Source organism: Capricornis sumatraensis, chromosome 4, assembly GCF_032405125.1.
Source record: "Capricornis sumatraensis isolate serow.1 chromosome 4, serow.2, whole genome shotgun sequence".
In the NCBI taxonomy this organism is placed as follows: domain Eukaryota; kingdom Metazoa; phylum Chordata; class Mammalia; order Artiodactyla; family Bovidae; genus Capricornis; species Capricornis sumatraensis.
The window spans coordinates 141,973,630-141,996,632 of NC_091072.1; the positions used below are offsets into that span (position 1 = coordinate 141,973,630).

General features: G+C 45.6%; 1 protein-coding gene across 1 annotated transcript in view; it reads right to left on the reverse strand.

Moving 5' to 3' along the window:
- Positions 1 to 241: 241 nt before the first annotated feature.
- ETV6 (ETS variant transcription factor 6) overlaps positions 242 to 23,003 on the reverse strand; it is a 289,130-nt gene continuing 266,368 nt past the window's right edge. Inside the window, exons 6-8 of the mRNA XM_068969889.1 lie at positions 9,863 to 10,005; positions 7,905 to 8,005; positions 242 to 4,266 (exon numbers count right to left, since the gene is read on the reverse strand). Of these exons, the coding sequence (XP_068825990.1) occupies positions 4,161 to 4,266; positions 7,905 to 8,005; positions 9,863 to 10,005 (350 nt within the window). The 3' untranslated portion in view covers positions 242 to 4,160. The remainder of the gene's footprint in view (positions 4,267 to 7,904; positions 8,006 to 9,862; positions 10,006 to 23,003) is intronic.

The window sequence follows — 23,003 nt, forward strand, 5'->3', positions numbered from 1 at the left end:
TGTTTAAAGATTGCCTGCAGACTCCTCTGTGATGGAGGCTTCCTGCCAGTGAGAAACCAGGACCACACTTTCCACCATAACTGAGTGTAGACAGGATGCACCTCCCTGGACCACCTGGCCTGTCTGATTTCATATTATTAAAAACAGAGACTCAGATTTTTTTTTTTTTATAAAAAATTTATTGAGATGATGCAATTATAGGCTTTTCCTTAAAAATTATTTGCAACTCACTGGCCCTGAGAAAAGGCATTTTTTTTTTTCTTTTTTTGTTACATTCATTTGATTCAGTCCCTTATAAACCCCACACCTCATAAAACAACAAGATTAGAAATTAAAAAAAAAATTCTAGATTCAGTCTGGTTTGCAGGTGGTTGCAGTCACAGAGAGAAATGGTGAAGTGTCCACTTGGCATGTGCGAAAGATTCCGGGTGTTGTTTAGTGTTGATGCAGATGAGGCCAAAAGAGAATCAGGTTAGTCTTCTGTGGTTTGCAGGGACCACTGTTACCACCCCCACCCCTGGCTCACCCCCCATGGCTCCTTGGATCAATCCCTTCATTACTGCTCAGAAGAGGAACAGGCTGAGTGGGTGAAAACTAGCACCGAATGCCTGGGCGAAGAAACTGCCCTTTGTTCTTTGTGTGTTTCCCCAAATTTTTATCTTCAGCTTCCTTGGTGGGAATGGGTCAGATGGGGGGATAACCGGGGCTGGATCCCAGTCCTAATTCTGACCCTGGCATGCCGTCTGCTCCTGGGACAAGTCACATGGCCTGATACTCAGATTTCCCTTCTTCAAAAGGCAAGCTAACATTTCAAACATGTTGGATCCCAGGCAGTGAATGGTGGAGGTGGTGGTTACTTAGGCATTTCGGTACATCCTGTCATGGCCTTTAAGCTTCAGCTAAATCTACATTCTCATCTGGACAAAGTATCAGTGTAGGAAGATAATGGAGCAGAGGGTTCTAAACATACTGTTGAAAGCAGAGTAATCCGTTAGTTGTTACTCATTGCCCGTAGGGACATGCCCATCCGCCAAAGGATTCAGAACATCCCTGATGCTACCTCAGGCAAGACAAAGTCACCTGGGGACAGAAAGATCTTAGAGATAACGTTACTCCCCTGGAACCAGTCCAGCCATTTGTCACTGCTTTCTTCTGATGGAAAGGAGACACCCTGGCTACCTCAAGGTGTAGGGAAGAGAAGATGCTAGAGAATCTCAAGTCCAGGCGAGAATGTCTGCCTTGGACACCGCTGGTGGGTAAGGTTGCTCCTGCAGCACTGTTCTGCATCTTCCTTTCCCAGTTTCTCATGCTGCAAGCCAAGAGCTCCCATGATGGCAGCAGGGAAAGGCCAACTATTCCGACCATGAACATACCCTTGATTTGGTCCCGGGTGAGATTTTCGTCACCCCTAGTGCTTAGTGTTGAAGTGAGACATTTCATGCTGGAAAGATTCTGCAGGAAGGTGAGCTCTCGGAGGGCAAGGATGGTGCCTGACTCTTGGGTCTCAGTGTCGAGCAGGTGCTCCACCCAAGTTGGCTAAACTGAACCTGCAATCTTTCGGGCCTGCTGTGGACATGCTGTGTCCCTACTGTCAGCATCACTCGAAGATTCCCTCAAAGAAAGAACCGATGAGAAGAACGTCTGCCATTAAGGGAATGAACAGAAAACCAGTAACAGTAATATCCGGATGGACAATAAAGACTGGATTGGAGTTGACACCTTCTATTTCTCCAAGTGGCTGATGGTGCCAGCCTATGTCTTACAGACTCTTAGAGGATATTGCTTTAAATACAGAAACCCTAGGGGTAAAGGGGAATTTCCCCTCCACAGTTCAACTGTTAAGATTCTTTGGCCCACAAGAGCCTGAGTCCTTACACCTGGGTGAATGGAGTGAGATGCTCTGATCTCAGGGAAGAGCAGCGACACACTCAGGTCTTTGATGTCACATCACACAAAAAGCCTCAGTGATGATCCACCCTCTCTCTCCAGCTCTTCAACTCAGTGACTTCCCCAGGTATTTGGCTTAATCTCCCCATTTGAGAGCCAACATCAGTCACCTTCCAGGCTGGAAGGTTATCCCTGTGTGCTGCTGACACCTTGAAAGACATCTGTAGCATGCTGGGTTTCATCCCCATTCGAGCAGACTGATCCCAAACCCTTCCTTCATCAGGGGACCCTTGAGCCCACACTGGAGGTCCCTGACCTCACTTCAGGGCCAGCATTCTAGAAGGTGGACTAGAGGGGAGTGTGCGATGGTGGGAGGAGGCTGGCCACCTCCATGCATCTCTCTGTGGTTGCATAAGAGGCAGGTATGTTTCCAGTGTCCTTGAACAACAGTCAATCTGTTTGTCCCCTCCCACTCCCTGCAGGCTGGTGTCCTTGTCGGTAGGGCTGGGGGGTGGGGGAGGGGATTGGAGAATTCCTCCTGCCTGTGTGCCCACAACCCCGGCCTGCCTGACTCCATCAGAAATGGCTTGAGGACATGCCTGGAGGTCTGCTGGCTTCATCTGCAAGTGCTGCTGAGAGTGCAGACACGTACCCTGGGGGGCCATGAGATGCTCGCCCAACGGAGTAGAAGAAGCGGAGAGAAACCAGGAGGGGGTGCTTTGTAAGGCAGGTCTAATCTTTCCCAGTAAAAAAAGACCGTGCTCTTAATATTGGATTCCGAGCCTGTATTGGAAGAGTTGATTTAAGTGGCTAGAAAAGGAAAAAAAAAAAAAATCTAACAAGAGCTTTCTAAAAATATCTGTTATCATCAAAAGTACTAAGAGGTGGCACCTTCCTCATAAGATGTGACTGATCTTACTTTGAGGTGAAAAAGAGCCACACACGAGTCCCATTTTGAAACACAGCAAGGGAAGAAGGAAAAAGGGAAAAAGTGTGGAATCTGAGGAATTTCCCGTCTGCCCAGGCTTGGCAAACACCGCTGACAACTGAGACGACACACTCCTGGATCCTCCCTCTCAAATGCCCTGTGTCCCGCAGGGACCAGGAAACTTTAAAAAAAATGCTAGGAATTGAGGGCAAAAAAAAATTAAGTGAGGATATGAAACTGACTGCAAGATGGCCTTTGGGATAGAGCAGAGAAGACCCTCTGTAACCTGCTCTGGGATAATCCACACCACCACCAAAGACTTGTCATCTAGTTTCTGGACCATAAGGCTTGTGCTGTCTTTTTCTTTCTTTGCTCTGCAGCACTTGCAAACTAATCTCATGAAGCTGGGGCTTCTAGATAATCTGGACAGCCTTATGCTCCAGGGAACCACCAAGCCTCACGGTCCTCACAGCCCATTGGGACTGCTGGACTCACATGTATATTTCCAGAGGACTGCAGCATCTCTGGGGCCTCTCCGGCAGGGAGCCAGATGCTGGGATGCTGGATTGATTTTTGTGGTGCCAGCTGCAAAGCACCCAGACCACATATTCCAATGTACACGTGCTGAAAATTCCCAAGACTCTCCAAGAGGCTGAACTCTGCTGAAAGGGCATCTGAAGTTCAACAGCCAGTGAGGAGGGAGGACAGAGCGGGGACCAGGAAGGAAAGGGAGCCAGAGAGAGAAGAGGAGAGCTCTCCTTTTTCACTTTATCTTTTGTAAGAGCATCTTTTTTTTTTTTTCCTGTTTTCCAGCCAAGACCCAACAGCAATGGGAACAAACCTGATCCACATGGCAGGGTCAAGAGGAACCTGAACCCTTTTGCAAATATTCTCTCTCCTGACCAGCTGGGCTTCTGCACTTTGTGAGATTTGCAAAAAATATATATATATATGTAATAGATATGCATTTCCATAGGAAAACAGCCTCGGATGTCTTCCCCTATATGAATGATGAAAAGTCAAACTGCATGGTCTTTTTTAAAAAAAGAACAAAAACACCATGAAACTAACAATAGGTGGAGGGGGAGGGGAGGAATCACAGACGAGAGATTCCGATCGAGAAGGAACCATGAACGCGAGTCCCAGGCTGGTGCCCTTGGCCAGAATTCCAGCGCCGCCGTTGCTGAGTGGTTTGTCTAAGGTGCTCCGCGGGGTCCCTCGCGCTGGGCGAGAGGAGTGTTACTGCCACATCCATGTCTCTTCTATTCTGCTTCATCTTGCCCCATCCATCCTGGGGAGGAGGGTGCCCTTGGCTGCTGGCCCACTAAGCTGGGAACCACTTCCTTCAACACTCGTCTTCTTGGTATATTTGTTCATCCAGCTCCTGGGACTCAAGGTGCTCTAGACGGTCTGTTCGGCCACTCATGATTTCATCTGGGGTCTTCATAAACCTTTGGAAGAGGAAACGGTGGCATGAAGAGGTTACAGTTCCCTAAAGCTGTCTTCACCTTAAATTCTTTAAAAAGAGGGGCCCGTTACCTTTATGTAGCTGGCGGGCTACTGAACCTGGTCGTTAATGCTAACCTAGCATTTTCTTAGAAAAAGATAACCTGGGCTCTCACTACTTGAAAGCTGGCAAAATAACTATAAAAAAGGCTGGGAGGATGGTGAAGATGGAGCAGGCAATGCATTCCTGCACGACCATCCGAGAGGACCCTGGGAGATATATACCCATCTCCATCCCAGACTATAAGTCCAAGTGATGGTATTCAAAACTTGAATCTAACTTGAAGGATACAATTAAATGCTGGATGGAAAGCTTGGGTAACAGGGCCAGACAGTGGAGCTTTTGGAAATTAGAAAGGCCAGGAGAAAGACATTTTTTCGTGTTATCACTAAATGCTAGCAATTCACTCCCTTAATTCTGTCTTCCTTGGCAGCAGGGTGCCTGCAGCAAGCCTCATCTTCTCAGTCGCTGGGTTCATTTGGAATTAACATCAGTGGCACATTCTGACCAAGACCGTGGTTCAGGAAGGGAGCCTGGGTGCAAACGTTCCATCCTTATGGTAGGAAGGCCCTTTCCACAGCCTACACACCATTCCCTTCCCCTATACTCTGCCCGGTACCATATGACCTGTCTTAGAACAGGCATTTTCTGTCCTCACTCCACATTCAAAAGCCTACGACGACTCGTCAAGGATTCACTCTTTGGCCTGCTCCTTGGGCCTCTCTGTCATCTCAACCCAGGAAACTCCTGTGTTTCACTGTTTACAAGTGTGAACTCTGTTCCAGTCTGGCCAGTCTTTTTTTCTGATGCAAGTCACAGCTCATGCTGACTTCCAAACCTTTAGCTTTGCCTTTGTTTGGAACCCTCTTGACTCCTTCCCCTATCTGAGACTGACTCATTCTCTGAGCTCGGTCTCACCATCAAAGAGCCGAAAATCTCCAAGTGTCCCTACAACTGAACACTTTACTCAATTACATACCCGGTTCCATACTGAGAAGCCTTCGTTTTGGGGCGAGTCTGGTTTTCGACATTCATTTCCTCAACAATGACTAATCCCTTGTCACAAATAGCGCTCTACTTTCCTTCCGTCTTATTGAAATCACTACTGGAAGCCTGTGAGCCTTCCACCTCTGACTACTTTTCTGCTCATTATTGCTCATCTTTTCAAGCAGGGTGATCTGTGGCATCTGCAGCCTGTCTTCCACTTTTATCCTGTAGCTAAAACTTCTCCCTCGACATCTGAAGTCACTAATCACCCCCTCCAGGCTGAGTCCTCAGATGTGCTGTGTCTGACCCTATCTTTGGATGGCTCTTCCATATTAAGTTTCTGATACTTCCCACCAAGCTTGTTCAGAAACATCATCGAAAGCCTCCTAAGGTAATATAAAACTGCTGTAAGATGTAACCCTCTACCTTCTAGGAGCTTATGACCTACTTGTGGGGAGGAGTTCACATGTACAGCTATTAAAAATGTAAATCACGGTGTGGCATAGGGCCAAGAGAACTCAAGAGATGATGGAAGAAGATATTTGGGGGTGTTTGAGCCACTGAAGGTGGCCTCATAAAGAGAAGTAGACTTGAGGTAGACTTGGTGGTTTATATGTTTAAAATGTTAGTGATTTCCATTTCTAGCATAGGCAACCATATTAGTGTTGGAAGGCAGCTGGCAATGTGTATTAAGAATCTAGGTGCCAGGGGAATGGACCAGAGGGAGAGATGGCTGAACCTAGGTGTCAGTTGTGAAGAACAGACATCAGCCTCCACTGCCCGGGAAGCAATAATAATATGTCTGCCTTGCTTTCATCTTCCAGGTCTCATGGGAGTACTTGCCGTTGGTAGAGTCTAACCTGGAAGCTGGTGATAAGAAATCTCAGGAAATGAGGTTCCCAGTCTTCTAGCCCCTGCAACACAGACTGGAGTAGGAACGGAGCCAGTGGACAGTCCAGCACAGGGGTGACTGGGATGTAGGAAGGCTCAAAGATAAGTCTGGTGTAAAGGTTGGTCGCTTAAACAATGGTGATGCCACTGCTGATGTAACAGGAATTCTGAGGGTAGGGGGGATGTCCAGTATGCGAAGAAGGCTGGTCTTGAACATTTCATGTCTGAGATACTAATGTGATATTTAAGTGGATCTTTCTTACAAGAAGCTCTTGAACATTAATCACTTACTGATCAGAGACTTACTCATACATTTTTTGTTACCCGAATGTTATTGATTGGTGTTTCAGTACTTCAATTCCATAATAAATTCGAGTCTGTAAAAATCCCCCAGTCAATAATGTGTTAAGATATAGAATTCCAGGGAGATTTTACAGCTGCATGTAGAGACTTGAGAGCCCCATCATGGAGGTGATAACTAAGCTGTGTCATGGGATCCATTCATCCAGGAAACTAGTACAGCGTGGGAGGAACAGCAGCCAAGGATGAGTTTAGGGTGGAGGATGAAGAGAAGGCATCAGCAGAGCCAGAGAACGGAGGGTTCTTTTTTGCATTTTATTCTGTTTCCAGCTCTTGAAAAGCCTTCTCTGTTTCTTTTGAAGATCACAATTGTTTTCACTGCCCCTAAGTTACCATGCCTTCCCAGCACTCACACCCAGGTTCTCTGCTCTTCTGGATAATTATCCCAGTGAGCTCGTGCACGCATACACAGTGTCATTCCGTCTCTTTCTACCCCAATCCACATCTCAAGCCCCATCTGTAACGCTCTTCTGTCCCACCTGCCAAAACCCAGAACTTAAGGTCTGGGGCCCTCCTTCTCCTCAGTTTCACGTGGTCTCAACACATCAATTACCACCAGGGTCAGAGGGCTATGTCTACCTCTCCTGGTTAGTCCTTTAGATACCTTCTTCTCCCTCTTCTAACTGTATGTGATTCCCTGGGAATCACAATCTATGGTGGTAGGTTAAGTGGTTAGAACTTGTAAGCTAGGAGGGATTCTGGAAAGAGGAAAGTCTAGTCCAGCAGCTTTCAGATATTTACAATGCATTGTCATAAATATATTTTACACTATGACTCATCACACACGTGCGCACACACACACCCGACTACCCCAGAAACACAATATTCATGAATCCACACTCTTAATTCATATGACACAGTCTGGTATTTTCAACTCTATCCTTTCCTATTCAGTTCTGTTCTATTTCATTAAAAAAACAAAAAATTGATTCATTAAATCTGTTTTATGACTCACTAACAGGTCATGACAGACACCAGTCCAGCGTTGGCCATCTAGAGGTCTAGGTTTGTTTAGTACCTTTCTTTGCCATTAGCTCCTCTGACTGCTCCCTTTATCTCTACTGGATATAAATGCCAGATAATACTGTTTGATCACTGCATTATTTTAAAGGTGAGTCAGACTGTGTTGATTTACTTTTGGCTTTCTTCTAGGACAGACATAAACAGAAAAAAAAATTTTTTTTAAAAATTCTAACCAACCAGCAACCTTGTCTCCAGTGAGGAGCAGTGATGGCTTTGAGGATCAGACAGGCAGGTAGAGACCTCGACAGTCTCCCTCCTCCGTCTTATTTCAAGAAAACAATATCCTCCCAGAAGAAGGAAAGGAGAAAAAGGAAGTGCTACCTGAACAAAAGCCTTTGTCCCGGCTCCTTCCTGATAATGTTTAGTTTGTAGTAGTGGCGCAGGGCTCTGGACATTTTCTCATAGGTCATGTTTGTTCTGTTCTGTTTGTTCAAAGGAGGAAGAGAGAGAAAAAAAAAAAAAGCACAAAGACACAATGAAATGAACCTCAGAAATAGGCACTGGAGGAGTTATTCACGTCCAGCTCCACAGGGTGCTCCCGTGACCCTGCCAGGCCCACCCCGGGCTTTGTCCCACGTGTTCCTGGCCGAGATCTCTCCTAAGGTGAGTCCAGCCAACAAAGCACATCCCGCCTCAGCCTCCCCGACTTCCTCTCCCAGGACCGCGCTCTGTTGTGCCCGAGGAATTTCCTGCGGGTCCCCCTATCTGGGGTCATCCTTCACCTTCTGACCCACAGAGAATTTCTCTTCCTTTTGCCCTTTTTAAAAAAGAAAAAACAACACACAAAAAAGTGACCTTTCTCAAACTTGTGCTTCTCGTTTGTCATTTTAAGGAAGAGATTTTTTTTGTTTAAATTCCTGTTGTGGAAGCAAGAATACAGCGGTTCCGAGCCCTGGGGCAAGGGCACCCTGTGGGAGCTGTGGAGCGATTTTTCTCAGTGACTCACGGGATGGAGGGTGTCCGTGGGGCCTGGCCATATTTGGTCATGGCCTCTGGCAGGTTCTCCTTAGCGGGGCCAGAGCACGGGCTGCCTGCCGTCCGGGAAACTGCAGCTGGGGCAGAGCTCGGCAGGGGCCCCCTGGGCCCTCCCCTTTGGCTGATCTGGAGTGGGGCCTTCATGGTGTCTTGTTAGCTCTGTCCCATGTCTATCTGCCTGTGGCCAGGCCTGGATCTTGGTGACTTTTTTAAGTAGGAATACTGATTTATCTCAAATTTTTTTTTTAAACAGGGGAATTGTTTTATTTCACTGTGATAAGAACACCAAACATGAGATCTATCCTCTTAAAAGTTTTAAGTGGGTAATACAGCACTTAATACACTGTATTATATATAGGTACACTGTTGTACAGCAGACTCTAGAACTTACTCATCTTGATTAACAGAAGCTTTCTGTCCACTGGTTGGTAACTCCCCATTTCTCCCCCTCTTCCCAACCCCTGGCAACACCAGTCCACTCCCGGACTCAGTGAAATTTGTCTATTTTAGATCTAACTTCATTTAAGTGAAATCAGACAGTATTTGTCTTTCTGTGACTGGCTTATTTCACTCAGCATCCTGTCCTCAAGGTTCATCCACATTGCCACATGCAGCTGAATCTTTTTCAAAAGCGTAATAATACTCCATTGTGTGTATATAGCTCGATTTCATTATCCATTCATCTATCCGTGATGTTGAGGTTGTTCTGCCCACCTTTTACATCTATGTACTTTAATGATTTTTCTTTTTTAACTATAAAAGACTAAATCTTTTAAATTCTAGTCCCTCTTCCCAAGCTGGAAAAACTGTGGGGCAGTCAGAATTCCTGCAGGGTTTGCTTTTCAGGGAGATGTTTTACAGTCAGAGGAGAAGCATTTTCTGTGTCGAACCGGGCTTGTGTGACCATGGGAGTGTCTAACGGAGTGGAACAGAAGCGACCCCTCCCGAGGCCCCTCGTGCGTGACAAAGTGCCGCAGTGCATCTCTGGTCCCCAGTTCTTAATGCTGGCGTGGGCAGCAGCAGAGCCAGGCCGTGGTGGGGGAATGATGGTTACTCATCACGAGGCCGATCAGACCGGGAGATGCTGAGTTAACTGCAGCCTGGCACGAGGGACACATGGAAAGGGGCATCTTTAATTACTTCCTTCCCTTTGCAACTGTCTTCATTGTTTGTCCAGTGAGGGATAAACTGAATAATTACGGGCCGACTTAGGAAGCAGAAGACAGACAATTACCCTCCAACCCAGGGACAGAAACTGGATTTGGGCCCTAGTTTATGGAACAAATGTCTGATGCTCTTTTTACCTTATGGTTTCCCCACAGTCGAGCCAGTCCATTGGGATCCACTATCCGGAATATTTTGGATTCTTTGTCCTCCCATCGGATGAAGTTTTCGTACCGGCTGTCAGAAAGCAATTGATAGACGTAATCCCAAAGCAGTCTACAGTCTACAGAGGAAAAGGGCAAGAAAACACTGTTGACAAGGCTGCTTGTAAGTATGAAGAGAAGAATCAAGAAAATAATCGAGGAACTGCTTTTGCCTTCTTTGGATTGAGTCCAACCTCCTTGTTTTGGGAATTCCTTGGCAGTCCAGTGGTTAGGACTCTGTGCTTTCCCTGCCGAGGGTCCGGGTTCAATCCCGCAAGCCAAAACAAAAACAAAACTTTTATCAAGGCACAGAGAGACCTGAGAGATGGTGACCTTTGACCTGTGGAGGCCTTTGAGAGCATCCTGGCCCAGACCCTCCCTCCCCGCAACCTCAGATGAGGACACAGCAACCTGGAAAGAGGAAAGGACTGGTCATGACCCATGATTTGAACTGGAGTAGAGCCCGCAGGAGGGAAAGAACAAGCTCTAACAGGAAATGAATCGGTTCTGAAAAGGGGCTGAAGACAGGCTGGCAGGTAAAAGGGCAGAGAGTGCCCTCGTGTTCCAGAGAGGGTGGTGTGGTATCAGGGTGGGGTGGAAGGTCCTTTGGTGGGGGGACAGTGAACAGATGGAGATGTGATGACTGAGGTTGGCTGTGGGAAAGGAAGACCCATGTGGTTTAAGAAAATAGTCACCTTAGAGCTACTTTGGAAGTTAATCATTTTATTATAATGGAATCAGGGTAGAAAGGAACCCAGGGCAAAAAAAAAAAAAAAAAAAAAACCCGTTTCTCCATGTGCAGAATGATGTTGGATCACTTGGTCAGGCAACGCATCTTCTTTAGCACAGGCCAGGTGCTGGGCTAGGCCCTGCCTTTTGGCTACGGGCTGGCAAATCCCACAAGAGGAGGCAGACTGCACTCCTTGACCTTGTTCTATGCTTACTGGATGACTGCCAGACGGGCTGTGGCCTGCTCCCCGGCACAGCCTTGACGGGAGCATGGAGACAGATGCGGACGTGACGGCTCCAGCTGACGCAGGACCAGCCTTGGGATGAGAGTCAGAAACTCACGTTCCCAGGTGTGCACTGTTGTTTTGGGGAGCACTGGCCAGCATGGCTGGTCGTAAATGAGCAATTATTGGACACAGTATATATGTTCTTTTCTTTACCAGTGTTATTTCTAACCCTCACTCGGCTTGCCACCTCCTTCCTAATACTCTTGGGCCCCAGGTCACAAGCGAATCTGAACTCTGGGGCTTCTGTATGGCCAGGAGCCACTTCCTTATACCAGGTGAGGCCTGGCACACCTGGGCAGGGGGAGCGTCTAATCTTGACTTGGGCTCAGAGTCAACACATTCACCTCCCAGAGCACAAAACACACCCTCCTTGGGCTTCGTTTACAGGAGAAATCGAGTCAGGTTGCGCTGGGCAAGTGTTTTAAATCTCCCTGGGGTTCCTCCTTCATGAAAGGGGCATGGCAACAGTGACTCTTTCTGGGACTGCTGTATGAGCGATGCTGCGCGTGAAGGAGACAGTAAGGAGGGTCACGATGACGCTGCGCGCTGGGTGCTGCTTGCAGGCACGGGGCCATGCGTGCCTCCAGCCACTTGCTTCTGACCCTCAGGACACCCGGTGCTGTTGCTATTCCTACTTCATGGCTGAGGAAGCTGGGGCTTAGAGGGTTTGGTCATCGGCTCAAAGGCATAGCTTATGACACAGGTCAGAGTCTGTCCCACACATCCTGCTGAGAACTCTTTTCTCAGAGAAGTTGGTTCACAGGTGTCTATTAGTCAAGCTTTAGGACTTTGCCAACCAAGATGAGCATGTCCTTTGCAAAACCCAGCCTTCCCTCCGAACAGCAGAAGGAACTGGCACAGAGTGCAGCATTTTCCAGGAGGGAAAAGTATGAAAGTGTTAGTCGCTCAGCTATGTCTGACTCTGTGACCCCCATGGAGTGTAGCCTGCCAGGCTCCTCTGTCCACGGGAGTTCTCCAGGCAAGAATCCTGGAGGGGTTGTCATTCCCTTCTCCAGGAGATCTTCCCCACCCATGGACTGAACTGGGCTTCCTGAATTGCAGGCAGATTTTACCATCTGAGCCACTAGGTAAGTATCTTTTAGGCAGCAACTGTGAAACCTAAATTGGACATCCATTAAAATGACAAGATTTTTTTTTAAATCTATTTTTTCTTCAGTTATTATGCTTTAAATGTCATGTCATATCTAGGAAATAGTTGCCTAATCCATGGACAGAAACACTGCTGCCTATGTTTTCTTCTAAGAGTTTTACATTTTCTGTTATCTTTTTTTTTAAAATTTGGGTGCACTTAGATGTGGAACTTCCCTGACCAGGGATCCAACATGAGCCCCCTGAGTGGAAGCATGGAGTCTTAACCACTGGACCTCCAGGAAGTCTGACCATACATCTTTAGTATCCCTTACTGTATCCTTTTTTTCCCCGATTAATCTCTGTCTAAAATATAATGTGGAGACTTCTCTGGCAGTCCAGTGGTTAAGACCCAGGTTCCTTTCCTGATCAGGGAAGCTAAGATCCCACACGGCTTGCAGCCAGAAACTCAAAACATAATACAGGAGCAATACCGTGTAACAAATCCAATAAAGATTTAAAAAATGGTGCACATTAAAAACAAAAATTAAGTTGACATGTGGTTTCTTGTGTTTCACCGAAGAACCCGTGGTGTCCTTCTTAATTTCTGGCGTTTGAACCCTACGCTTACGAAAGCTGGCCAGCGATCTGTTACCAACCCTGCCTGACGCTGTGCTCGCTATGCTCGTGGTTGCCAGAGGGGGAGCAGAGAGACAGCAAGGGGACCAGTCCCAGCAAGAGGAAGTACCTTGGGAGGTGAGTGCCACATGATCCCAGATTAAGAATAACCGAGCTCATTTTTAAGGCACTTGTAAGAGGGTGACTTCAGGCAAAGTGGTGAAGCAGGCAGTGTCATTTTCCCTCTCTGCCACCTCCTCGTCTTATATCATTTTTATTATAGGTGAAAGAATAGAGAACTGAAGTGAAAGAGTGAAGTCGCTCAGTCGTGTCTGACTCTTTGCGACCCTATGGGCTGTAGCCCACCAGGCTCCTCCATCCATGGGATTCTCCAGGCAAGAGTACTGGAGTGGGTTGCCATTTCCTTCTCCAATAGAGAACTAAATTGCAGTTTAATTGTCCAGTTTGTGTCTTACCGTCAAATAGCAGATGGGTTTTAATTTCCGACAATCTCTTCCAAGTGGAAGCCATCTGACAGAATCAAATATTATCATAAAAAACGCCCTTCCTCTAAGAGGAACAAAGGTGGTTTGTGAAGAGCTTCTCGTCCATGTTTCTTGACAGGGTTACAATCTTTTTTACCACCTAGTGGCTTGATGACACCTTTTGGATGCTTGTGGATGGGAAATAAGATTTTCTATAGTGAATCGTTTAAATACAGTTTAATAATTAAAAAACTGATTTGATCATCTTTAGCAGTTTGATAGAAAGAACTTTTTTTGCCCACATGAAGGTAAGTGATATATGGGCAGTCCTCTCAACCTCGAGAACTTCCTGGAGCTAAAACGTAAGATGAGTGTTGTCTTGACACCATCTGCTCAAGGATTTTCACTTTCATTGTTTCTGTTGCTTCTCTTTTACTGCCTTGTACATTCTATTTCTCATAAAATGGTGACGTGAGAACCAGACCATTTCTCAAAGTAAGGGCTTAACTAGTTCTCGGTACCTACCACGCTGGGTTCTTCAGAGGCATCAAACTGAGAACTTTACACCGTAGATCATTTACTGAAAAAGGTCTAGAACGTGATCTGTGTTTGGTTGGTACCTGGAAGGCAGGGTTTCCCAGAGAACGGACTTTACCTCTTGAGTTGTAAGACCATTTGTAGCCTGCAAACTTTTCTCTTTCATAAATGTGAAAAGAGCCCCAAACAAGCTGCCAACTGATCATTTTAAATGACATTTAATCCAGCAAAGTCAACTTTAGCCGAGCAATAAAAATATGTTGACATTTAAGACACTGAATTACTTGGTCACTAACAGAGGTAGCAACAGGAATTTTGTAGCACAAAGCAGTTGTTGAAGCTCACAGTATAAGTGGCTTTTATTAACACTTGATTCTTTTGTTGCTTTAGTTAAAAATTATGCCAGATGATAAAAATAACTACCTGACAGTTTTTTTTCTTTAAAACAAAACAAAACAAAACAATTGAAATTCAAAGCCCAATGAGTTATTTTTAAGACTTTAGTTAAATAAAAAGGCAGATTCTTTTTAGTTCCCTGGGTCCTCTGAAGGCTGTTGCCATGGCCCACCAGCTGTTTTTCAGTTTTGTTAAAATCCATCCATGTCTGCACAGATACAATGTTCTTTGGTCATTAATAAAAACGCTTACTACTACTATATAATAAAAAGCATCAGGCTTTGAAAACAAAGGTTCATCACATTACAAAACACTTGACTAGGCATGTGAAAAATAATCTTATATCACAAAGCGTTCATTCCTTTAAGAGACACTCACCCAAAACTAAAACCCCCACGTGCCTTGAGAAGGAAGGCCCTGTAAACAAATGTGCACGATTTTGATTCTCTCTTCCACGGGAGGAAGCTTATAAAAGGGTTTAGTGGAGTGAAGTGTTATTTTCCAATTGCAGAAAGAGAGTTCTCTTTCCTGCTGGGTGAGGTACCCTGGGTATCCACAGTTAAAAGGCACTGTCAAAAAGAAAAGGAAAAAAAGAAAAACTCTTTCTGTGGTTAGGGAGAAATATTTTCCCTCCCACGCCTGTCTCTTACCAGAGACTCATTGTACAAGCTTATTGAGCAGACATTGTAAAAAGATGGGCAGGTCACACATAACCAACATGGTTTCAAAAAAAAAAAAAAACAAACCCAAAACCATGCTAGACAAAACTGATGTTTAAAAAATCTGAGTGGGCAAGTCAAGCTATTGACCAGGGAATGTTTAATGATGGTGGTTAATTTAAATTTCAGGAAAGCGTCTAAGAAAGCAATTTTAGGTTGTCTTAACTGCCCAAATGGAATTTTAAATGAAGGTCTGTGAACTAGAGTTCTGTGGGTATAATCACCAACAAGGAGGGGCCTAGAGCCCCTGTCTCACTGCTTTCAAATCCTTATGAAAAGCTAACCAATTTATTTCAGGTTGAGCAACACGTAGGTAACACGCAACACAAAAAAGTTGCTTCTCTGCTTTACAGCAATGGTTCTAAACTAGGGGCAAGCTTGCCTGCTGTGGGGGGTAGGGGAGGCGTTTGACAATGTCTGGGGACAATTTTGGTCATTATATCTGGGGTGGAGGATGCTGTGACAGAGGCCTGGGATGCTGCTAAAGATCTTACACAATATATAGCAAGTCCCCTATATACAAATGAGTTCCATTCCAAGAGTGCATTTGTTTAAGCCCAACTTGTTCACAAGTCCAACACAGTCTAGGTACCCAATTAACACAATCGGCTGTATAGTACTGTACTGTAATAGGTTTATAATACTTTTCACACAAATAGTACATAAAAAACATGAACATTTTTAATATTACCGTATAGTACCTTGAAGGCTTCCCTGGTGGTGCAACGGTAAAGAATCTGCCTGCCAATGCAGGAGACGCGGGTTCGATCCCTGGGTCAGGAAGATCCCCTGGAGAGGGAAATGGCAACCCACTCCAGTATTCTTGCCTGAGAAATTCCAGGGACAGGAGAGCCTGGTGGGCTATGTAGTCCATGGGGTCACAGGAGAGTCAGACATGACTGAGTACTAACACACGGTATCTTGAAAAGTACAGTAGTACCAGCTACATCACCGCTGCTTTTATTCTTGCTTCTGGACAGTCCAGGCTTGAATAAAGATATAGAGGACTACTGTACTCTGTACAGTGCTATACAGCAAAGTACACAAGAGCACCACCACTTTAGAGAATACACGCCAGACATGTGAACTAACTTAAGTGATTAGACATGGGATCCCACGTTTGCATCTTTGAAAGCCTGCAACTTGGAAGGTTCGTATGTAGGGGGCTTACTGTAATGCACAAAAGAATGCCATCCCCCTGCCAACAAAGGATTATTTAACTGAAATATTGAGAGTGCCCAGCTTGAGAAACCTTGCTTACAGAAGCATGGGTTTTACACCATTGCAGGGGGGTGGCTGTCTGCAGCTATTTTTTTTTTTTTCTGCCTTGATTCTAGATGGGCCATTACCTAGAAGCAGAAAGCTGATAAATCCAGTGCAGCCAACCCTGTGCTGATACACAGAGATGTGTTTACAGCAGGCAACTGCTTGTGCTCTGCTGTGGCGTAGGGAAACAGAAGCCATATGTGCACAGCAGCCAGCCAGGAGGGGGAGAAGCCGAGGCAGAGAACACAAATCTGTGCTTCCTGGCTTCACCGGAGCAGAGGGACCGCAGCGGCAAATGCCGCTAAACCTTCTCACCTTTGGTGGCAGGTGGTGTGGAGTGAGGCTGGGAAAGGCAGGAATCTGCAATCACGCCTTATAGCTGAGATCAAGCCCCCAGACAGATCCCAGTAAGACCTGCCCCTGTCCCTCAAATGTGGTGGCAGTGGGGAATTTGCATCCAGGCACCACTGGGACTAGGGATGCTGTTCCAGAAACGCACGCCTTTAAAACAAACTGGAACCTCTAGTGTCCTCAAGCCCCTTCTCTTATTTCCTGCCCCGTTGCTGTGCTGGTACTGTGTTACCTTTTTAAAAAGGCCATCCTGAAACTTCCTTCTCTTTTCGGGCTGATTTCTTAGAGGTCCCAATGAAAAGAAAGCGCAGTGACTCAGCTAGAGTGTGTAAAGCCAGGACACTTGGGAGACTCCTGTTGAGGTGGAGTCTGCCAAAGTCTCCAAGGGTCTCCTCAAAATACAGTGGGCAAAGCCTCGGGGGAGGTGAGCAGGAGGGAAGAAGTCAGTCTCCAAGGAACCTAGGGTTCTTTGAAGGTCTGCACGTCAGAGGCCAGTATCACTTGGAACAAACGTTCAGACACAAGGCTTTGTTTGGGTCAAGGCCTCCACACCCACTCCGGTGGGCAGTGGTGCTGGCCGTACCCACTGTCCTCCCCTTGAGCAGAGCAGGGACACTAACTCGTAGAAATTAACCTGTTTGTGCTAATATTTGCGTAGTGTTTCTTTAGTGCTCAAGTGCCTAGAAATGGGTATTAGTATCTGCATTATTATCGATAAGGCAACTGGGCTTCAGCAATCTTAAGTACCTCAGCCTGGGAGTCAAAGGCTACATTCTAATCGTGTTCATTCCAGATGCTATATGCTCTTCCCCAGGAATCATCCGAGCAGCCGTGGATGGGCCGGGAGCCAGAGAGGGCTCTGGGTCAGCAGAGGGTTACCTGCCTGAGATAGTGCGGGAGGACATGGCTAAATCCCCGAGGCCCCTTGGCTTACTGAGATATCCCACGACCCTGTCCTTTTTCCCAAACACAATATCTACAAATGTGTGTGTGCATACTGCCACACCTTACCACAAAGGCTGCCCTCATCACTTGATACAATCCATTAAGACTGGCCTTTTAGGAGGTCTTTCTCTCTTCAGGGCTGCTCCTGAAGCAATACAAGTCCATGTGCATCCTGAGGATGAGCCCCCAGGTGCTGTCCCTGGAGTCTTGGGCTTATCTGATGTCTGATTAGATGATTAGAGGCTCCAGGGTTGAAAGTCTGTGCTTACAGAGCTCATCCAGCCAATAAAACCAGATCAAAAGAGGGTGGTGCTCTGTGACAAGTAAGCAATATGGGAGATTCGATGTCTCCTTGATGAGAAACCTTTTGTTTCTGTTAAAAATACAACCTTGAGAGAGAATACATATATTCTCAGATCCTTTGAGGATCTCAGATTGCCAGGCCAGCATTATCAGAGGGTTGGAAGTGAAGTGCACAGGGCCTGGGGGTGGTATGGGGAGAATTCTGTTTTATCTGCAGCAGAATCAACTCACCAGTGAGATCCTCAAACCATGAAGAAGCTCACGTTTGCAGAGAAAAGCGAGAGATGTCATCACCGACTCAATGAACATGTGTCTGAGCAAACTCAGGGAGATGGTGAACAACAGGGAAGTCTGGTGTGGTGCAGTCCCTGGGGTTGCAAAGAGTCAGACACAACTGAACAACAATAGCAAAAGTTGTGAGGTAAGCATAGGACAAGATGTTCTCTATTTGGGTGGTCCATGGACTTTGAACAACCAACTCTGTACAGGCTTCTATAGCCCCCACTTTTGTGGAGCAGATGAATAACTTCGAATGGATTATCAACCACAGTGCCAATGAATCTTGCTTCCTTAGCCGACTTTCTGGATTAAGGCCAAGGAAGGGATAAGCAATCTGGTAACTCAGGTTTTAGTGGAATTGTAGAAGTTTAAGAAAGCCAAAATGACTTCGTTTTTTTCTTTTAAAACTGAGGTGTCTGTGGTTAAAACCAAAGCGGGGAGCTTAGCTTGTCTAATGGCATAAAGTAAGAAGCACACTGCCTTCTGCTAGCGAGGACACCACATTTGGCATTTAGAGAAGCTTCACCCTATCACCGAGCAAAATGCCTGGCACAGAGAGAGACATGAGAATTTTGGAATGAGTGAATGATCTGAACTACACAGTTCAAGTAGGCAGCCCGACACTTTCTGTTCTTCAGCTGTATTTTATGTTAATAATGTTATTGTAAGTACTCTGGGTGGCTCAGCAATCAGCCTGCCATCAGGACTTATCTCCCTCCTTACATCGCTTGCCATTGTTCCCTCCACATATCTTAGGCATGCCTCATTCTTTGAGGTGTAATTCCTGGAGAGCAACGGCGGCATTTTCTACCCTGTGAATCCTCCACACCTATGATTTCAAAGCAGACTGTGCCCAGAACAGGGAGCGGCAGACTCTTCCTGTAAAAGGCCCATCAGTAAATAGAATATTTCAGGCTTTGTGGGCCGTCCTGTGTCAGCTGTACCTCCTCAACCCCGCCAAAGCAGCCACAGACAGTACTAAGTGAATGGGTTTGGCCGTGTGCCAATAAAACTTGACTTACAAAGACAGGCAGTGGCTGACGTGGCCCATAGGCCAGCGTTTCCAGTCCCTGGGCCTAAGGAAACAAATGCGCTGGAAAGAACACTGGATGAAGCTTGAGGCTGAATGCTTGACGTGCCTGAAGCTCAGTTTCTCCATCTGTGAAAGATGCTTCTAGCTTTGAAGTCAATGAGTTGTAAGAATGATTTCCAATATTATACTGAAAACACAGCATCACCCTTGCTACCCTTCTTCAATTTATGGTGCTCACTGCCAGTACCAGTCTTTGGCTATGAAACACATCAGTGAGACGCAGGCCAGTAAAACTTTGGTGGGCTAAGAAAATGCTAGAAGGTGACATATGCTTTCACCTCCCCCAAGTAATCCTTTCCTGAAGATAACAGAAAATAGTGCAGAAAGAAGCAACTTGCTCAGCATCGCACATACCACTGGCTCTTCAGTTTAAAAAAAAAAACAAAACCCAGGAGGGAAAGCTATATGTACTTATAGCTGATTCACATTATTGTATGGCAGAAACCAAAGCAATATTGTAAAGCAATTATCCCCTAATTAAAAATAAATTAAAAAACAGAATCCAGGAATCTTCTCATTCTGTCCCACAAATGCCAGCCATTTCAACTTATTAAACTCAGTAACAGTCCTTATTCTTTGAAAAATAAACACCACCTTTCAAAATAAGCTACATGTTCTATTTCAATTGATCTAATTTGTGGTTTGTATTTAAACTGTCAACTACCTCCTAGATGAATATTTACTGAATATTTTACTGAATCTTTTAGTTTTTCCACCAGGTAAATACCTAAGTAAACTACCACAACTTGCATGCAATCTCTAAAGTGTATGATGTGTCCCCATTTCAGAGAGATTAAAACATGAGAAAAACTGAATTGAAAAATCCATTTTTAACAAACCTAGATTCTGGAGTTTACATTTCTATGTGAAACCTAGAACAAATATACTGGGGCTTATCTTGCTTTGGAGTTTTCTCTATCTAGAATGACCTCTTTTTCCTCTAATCTCTACTTGTTCATATTCTAAGCATTCATCTAAGCCTAGCCAAAAGCCAGCTCCCCATGAAGGCCTCCTGACACCCCTACTCTGATCTCTTACAGCACTTAATGGGAGTCCCTGGAAGATACCAGGAGCTTCAGTTGTAGTCAATTGTCTTCAGCTCTTTCACAACAAAGATCGTGCCTTACAATCTCCTCGAACACCCAACCCCCATGAATGCAGATGAGTGCCATAAACACAGAAGGTGTCCAAAGGCATACGCCCAGGACTATCTGAGTGGACAAGACCTTTTCATCCACAGTCACAAGCACTGTTCTTACCCATATCCTCCAGCTACAGTCTCTGTCAGCATGACACAGCAGCACCTTTGGTGCCCTCTAGGCTCAGATGGCCAGTTCAAGTGCGATGCATGAAGCAGGGCACCCAAAGCTGGTGCTCTGGGACAGCACAGAGGGATGGGGTGGGGAGGGGGTTCAGGATGGAGGGGACACATGTATATCTGTGGCCAATTCATGTTGATGTACAGCAAAAACCATCACAATATTGTAATTATCTCCTAATTAAAATAAATAAATATAAAAAAAAGCACAAGGAGCTAAGTTTTCTCACCTAAAAGCTGCTTTATAGAGATCTGAAGGGCTTTTATCACTGTTCAGTAATGAAAGGACTTCACACTGTACGTAAGAATCACTCAATGAAGTTGACTGCCAATAAAAGAATAAATTCCACAAGGATCTGAGTTGTCCAAGAAGATACCAAAATGGGGTGGAGAGACAGGGAGATCCCAAATGAAACAAAGGAGCCTGGAATTATGATGGGTTCTATTCAGAGGGTCACAGGATTAAGACTAAATATTAGATCATAGATTTCCATCTTCTTTCACCCTTCAGAAACACTGCCTTTTGATTATATTAGCTAATCCTGGATTTGGTCAAATTACTGAACACAGACATATGGAGATTATGCAATCTGGGAATATACCAACAGAGTAGAACAATTTTTAAGACAGCCATATTAAAAAATTTCTAGACCTACTAAACAAGGGAAAAACAGCTCTAAGTCTAAACAATTTAACTTGACACATGGGGCTTATCGTGGATTCCTAAGAAGTCTGTGGTGAAGACGGCATTACAGAGGAGGTGACAAGACAGATGGTGATCAGGAAGTGGGGGGGGGATGGTGTTAGCGAGGGCTGTCCTGTAGCCACATCATCCAGCCACCATGGCCTCCACTTCTCTGCGCTCAGTTTCCTCCATGGTTTCCCCTGTAAATGATCCCTTCCATATAAGATGAATTCAGCAATGACTAGCTCCTTTTGCAGAGCTGTCCTGAGGATTACAAACAAGTAGCAAGTACCCTCAGAATGTTCAGAACTGCTGTACAGACCATGCAAGAAACAAGACAAACACGGCAGATCCAGGCAAGAAGGGAATGCCTGGAAAGCTCAAAACAGGTCATTTAGATTACTCACAGGAATACACTGACCCCATGCTCTTCCTCCATCTATCTGGGAAACGCACATGCTTTGCAGAATAAGCAAAGCTACGTTGACCCCTGTTCTTTCTTTTCACAATTTTTTTTTCTCTCCATCATTAAAAACACTTTACGTAAAGGTAGATAGAACAATAACGTAAATCTCTATGCATCCAATACCCAGCCATATAGCCCTTGGGTTATAACTAACCTTATTTTACCCACAGAAGGAAATGGCAACCCACTCCAGTATTCCTGCCTGGGAATTCCCATAGACAGAGGAGCCTGGTGGGCTACGGTCCATGGGATCGCAGAGTTGGACATGACTTAGCGAATGAACCACCACAACTATGCATTCCTCACTCCCAGCCCTGTGGGATGCTTTTGAATCACATTCTAAGCATAGACCATTTCACTTTTCATAGTTTGTTTTTTTTTCTTTTTGAAACATGTAAGTCATAGCTCTTTGATTTTCTTGATTCAACATTCCTGATGTAACTTATTTATAGTCGTAAAATTGAGGTGCTATCAGAGGTGCCCTTGGGGCCAGAGAAAAATTTAGAAACAAATGACTTCAACAAAAAAGAGACAGCAAGTCAAGACAGAGGTGAAGTAGCCTTAGGACCTGTGTTATCATGATGTTGTGAGCCTTGCTTCATCCTGTGGTTCAGCTGGATCTCAGTCCTGCAGCATCAGCTCAAGGAGGAAGGAGAATGTCTCACGTTTCCCTGGACAGTGTGACCTCTCTTCTGCCTCCATGTCTCTCTTGCACTGTTGTTCTTTAGTTGCTAAGTTGTGTCTGACTCTTTGCGACCCCTTGGACTGTAGCCCGCCAGGCTCCTCTATCCGTGGGATTTCCCATGCAAGAATACTGGAGTGGGTTGCCATTTTCTCCTCCAGGGGAATCTTCCTGACCTAGGGATCAAACCCATGTCTCCTGTGTCTCCAGCACTGTCAGGCAGATTCTTTACCACTGAGCCACCCGGGAAGCCAGTCTTCCCGTTACTGGACCCATAACCACTTTCAGCTTCGAGCTATCTTCCTTCAATTCCTCCAGTCAAAATGCTTCTTACTGGGACTTTTCTGGTGGTCCAGTGGCTAAGATTCCACACTCCCAATGCAGGGGGGCCTGGGTTCCATCCCTGGTGGAGGAACTACATCCCACATGCCACAACTAAGAGTTTGCATTCCACAGCTAAGATCCAGCGCAGTCAAATAAAAAAAATATTAAAAACTTTTTTCTCTGCATTGCATCCACACCACACAATAGGTATTCAATAAATGCTTGTGCTTTGACTGAACGGGGCAGAGGGCTTATCTCCTTCTGTCTTATAGTGAAAGTGAAGTCGCTCAGCCGTGTCCGACTCTTTGTGACCCGTGGACTGTAGCCCACCGAGCTCCTCCATCCATGGGATTCTCCAGGCAAGAATACTGGAGTGGGTTGCCATTTCCTTCTCCATACCTTAGTGGTTTTCACACTTGTCTGTCCTAGTAAATTTTAAATCTCCGAGGAAGTAATTGTGTTTAATCAGCTCTGTGTCCTCTACATCCTAATGAGTTTATCTGCAC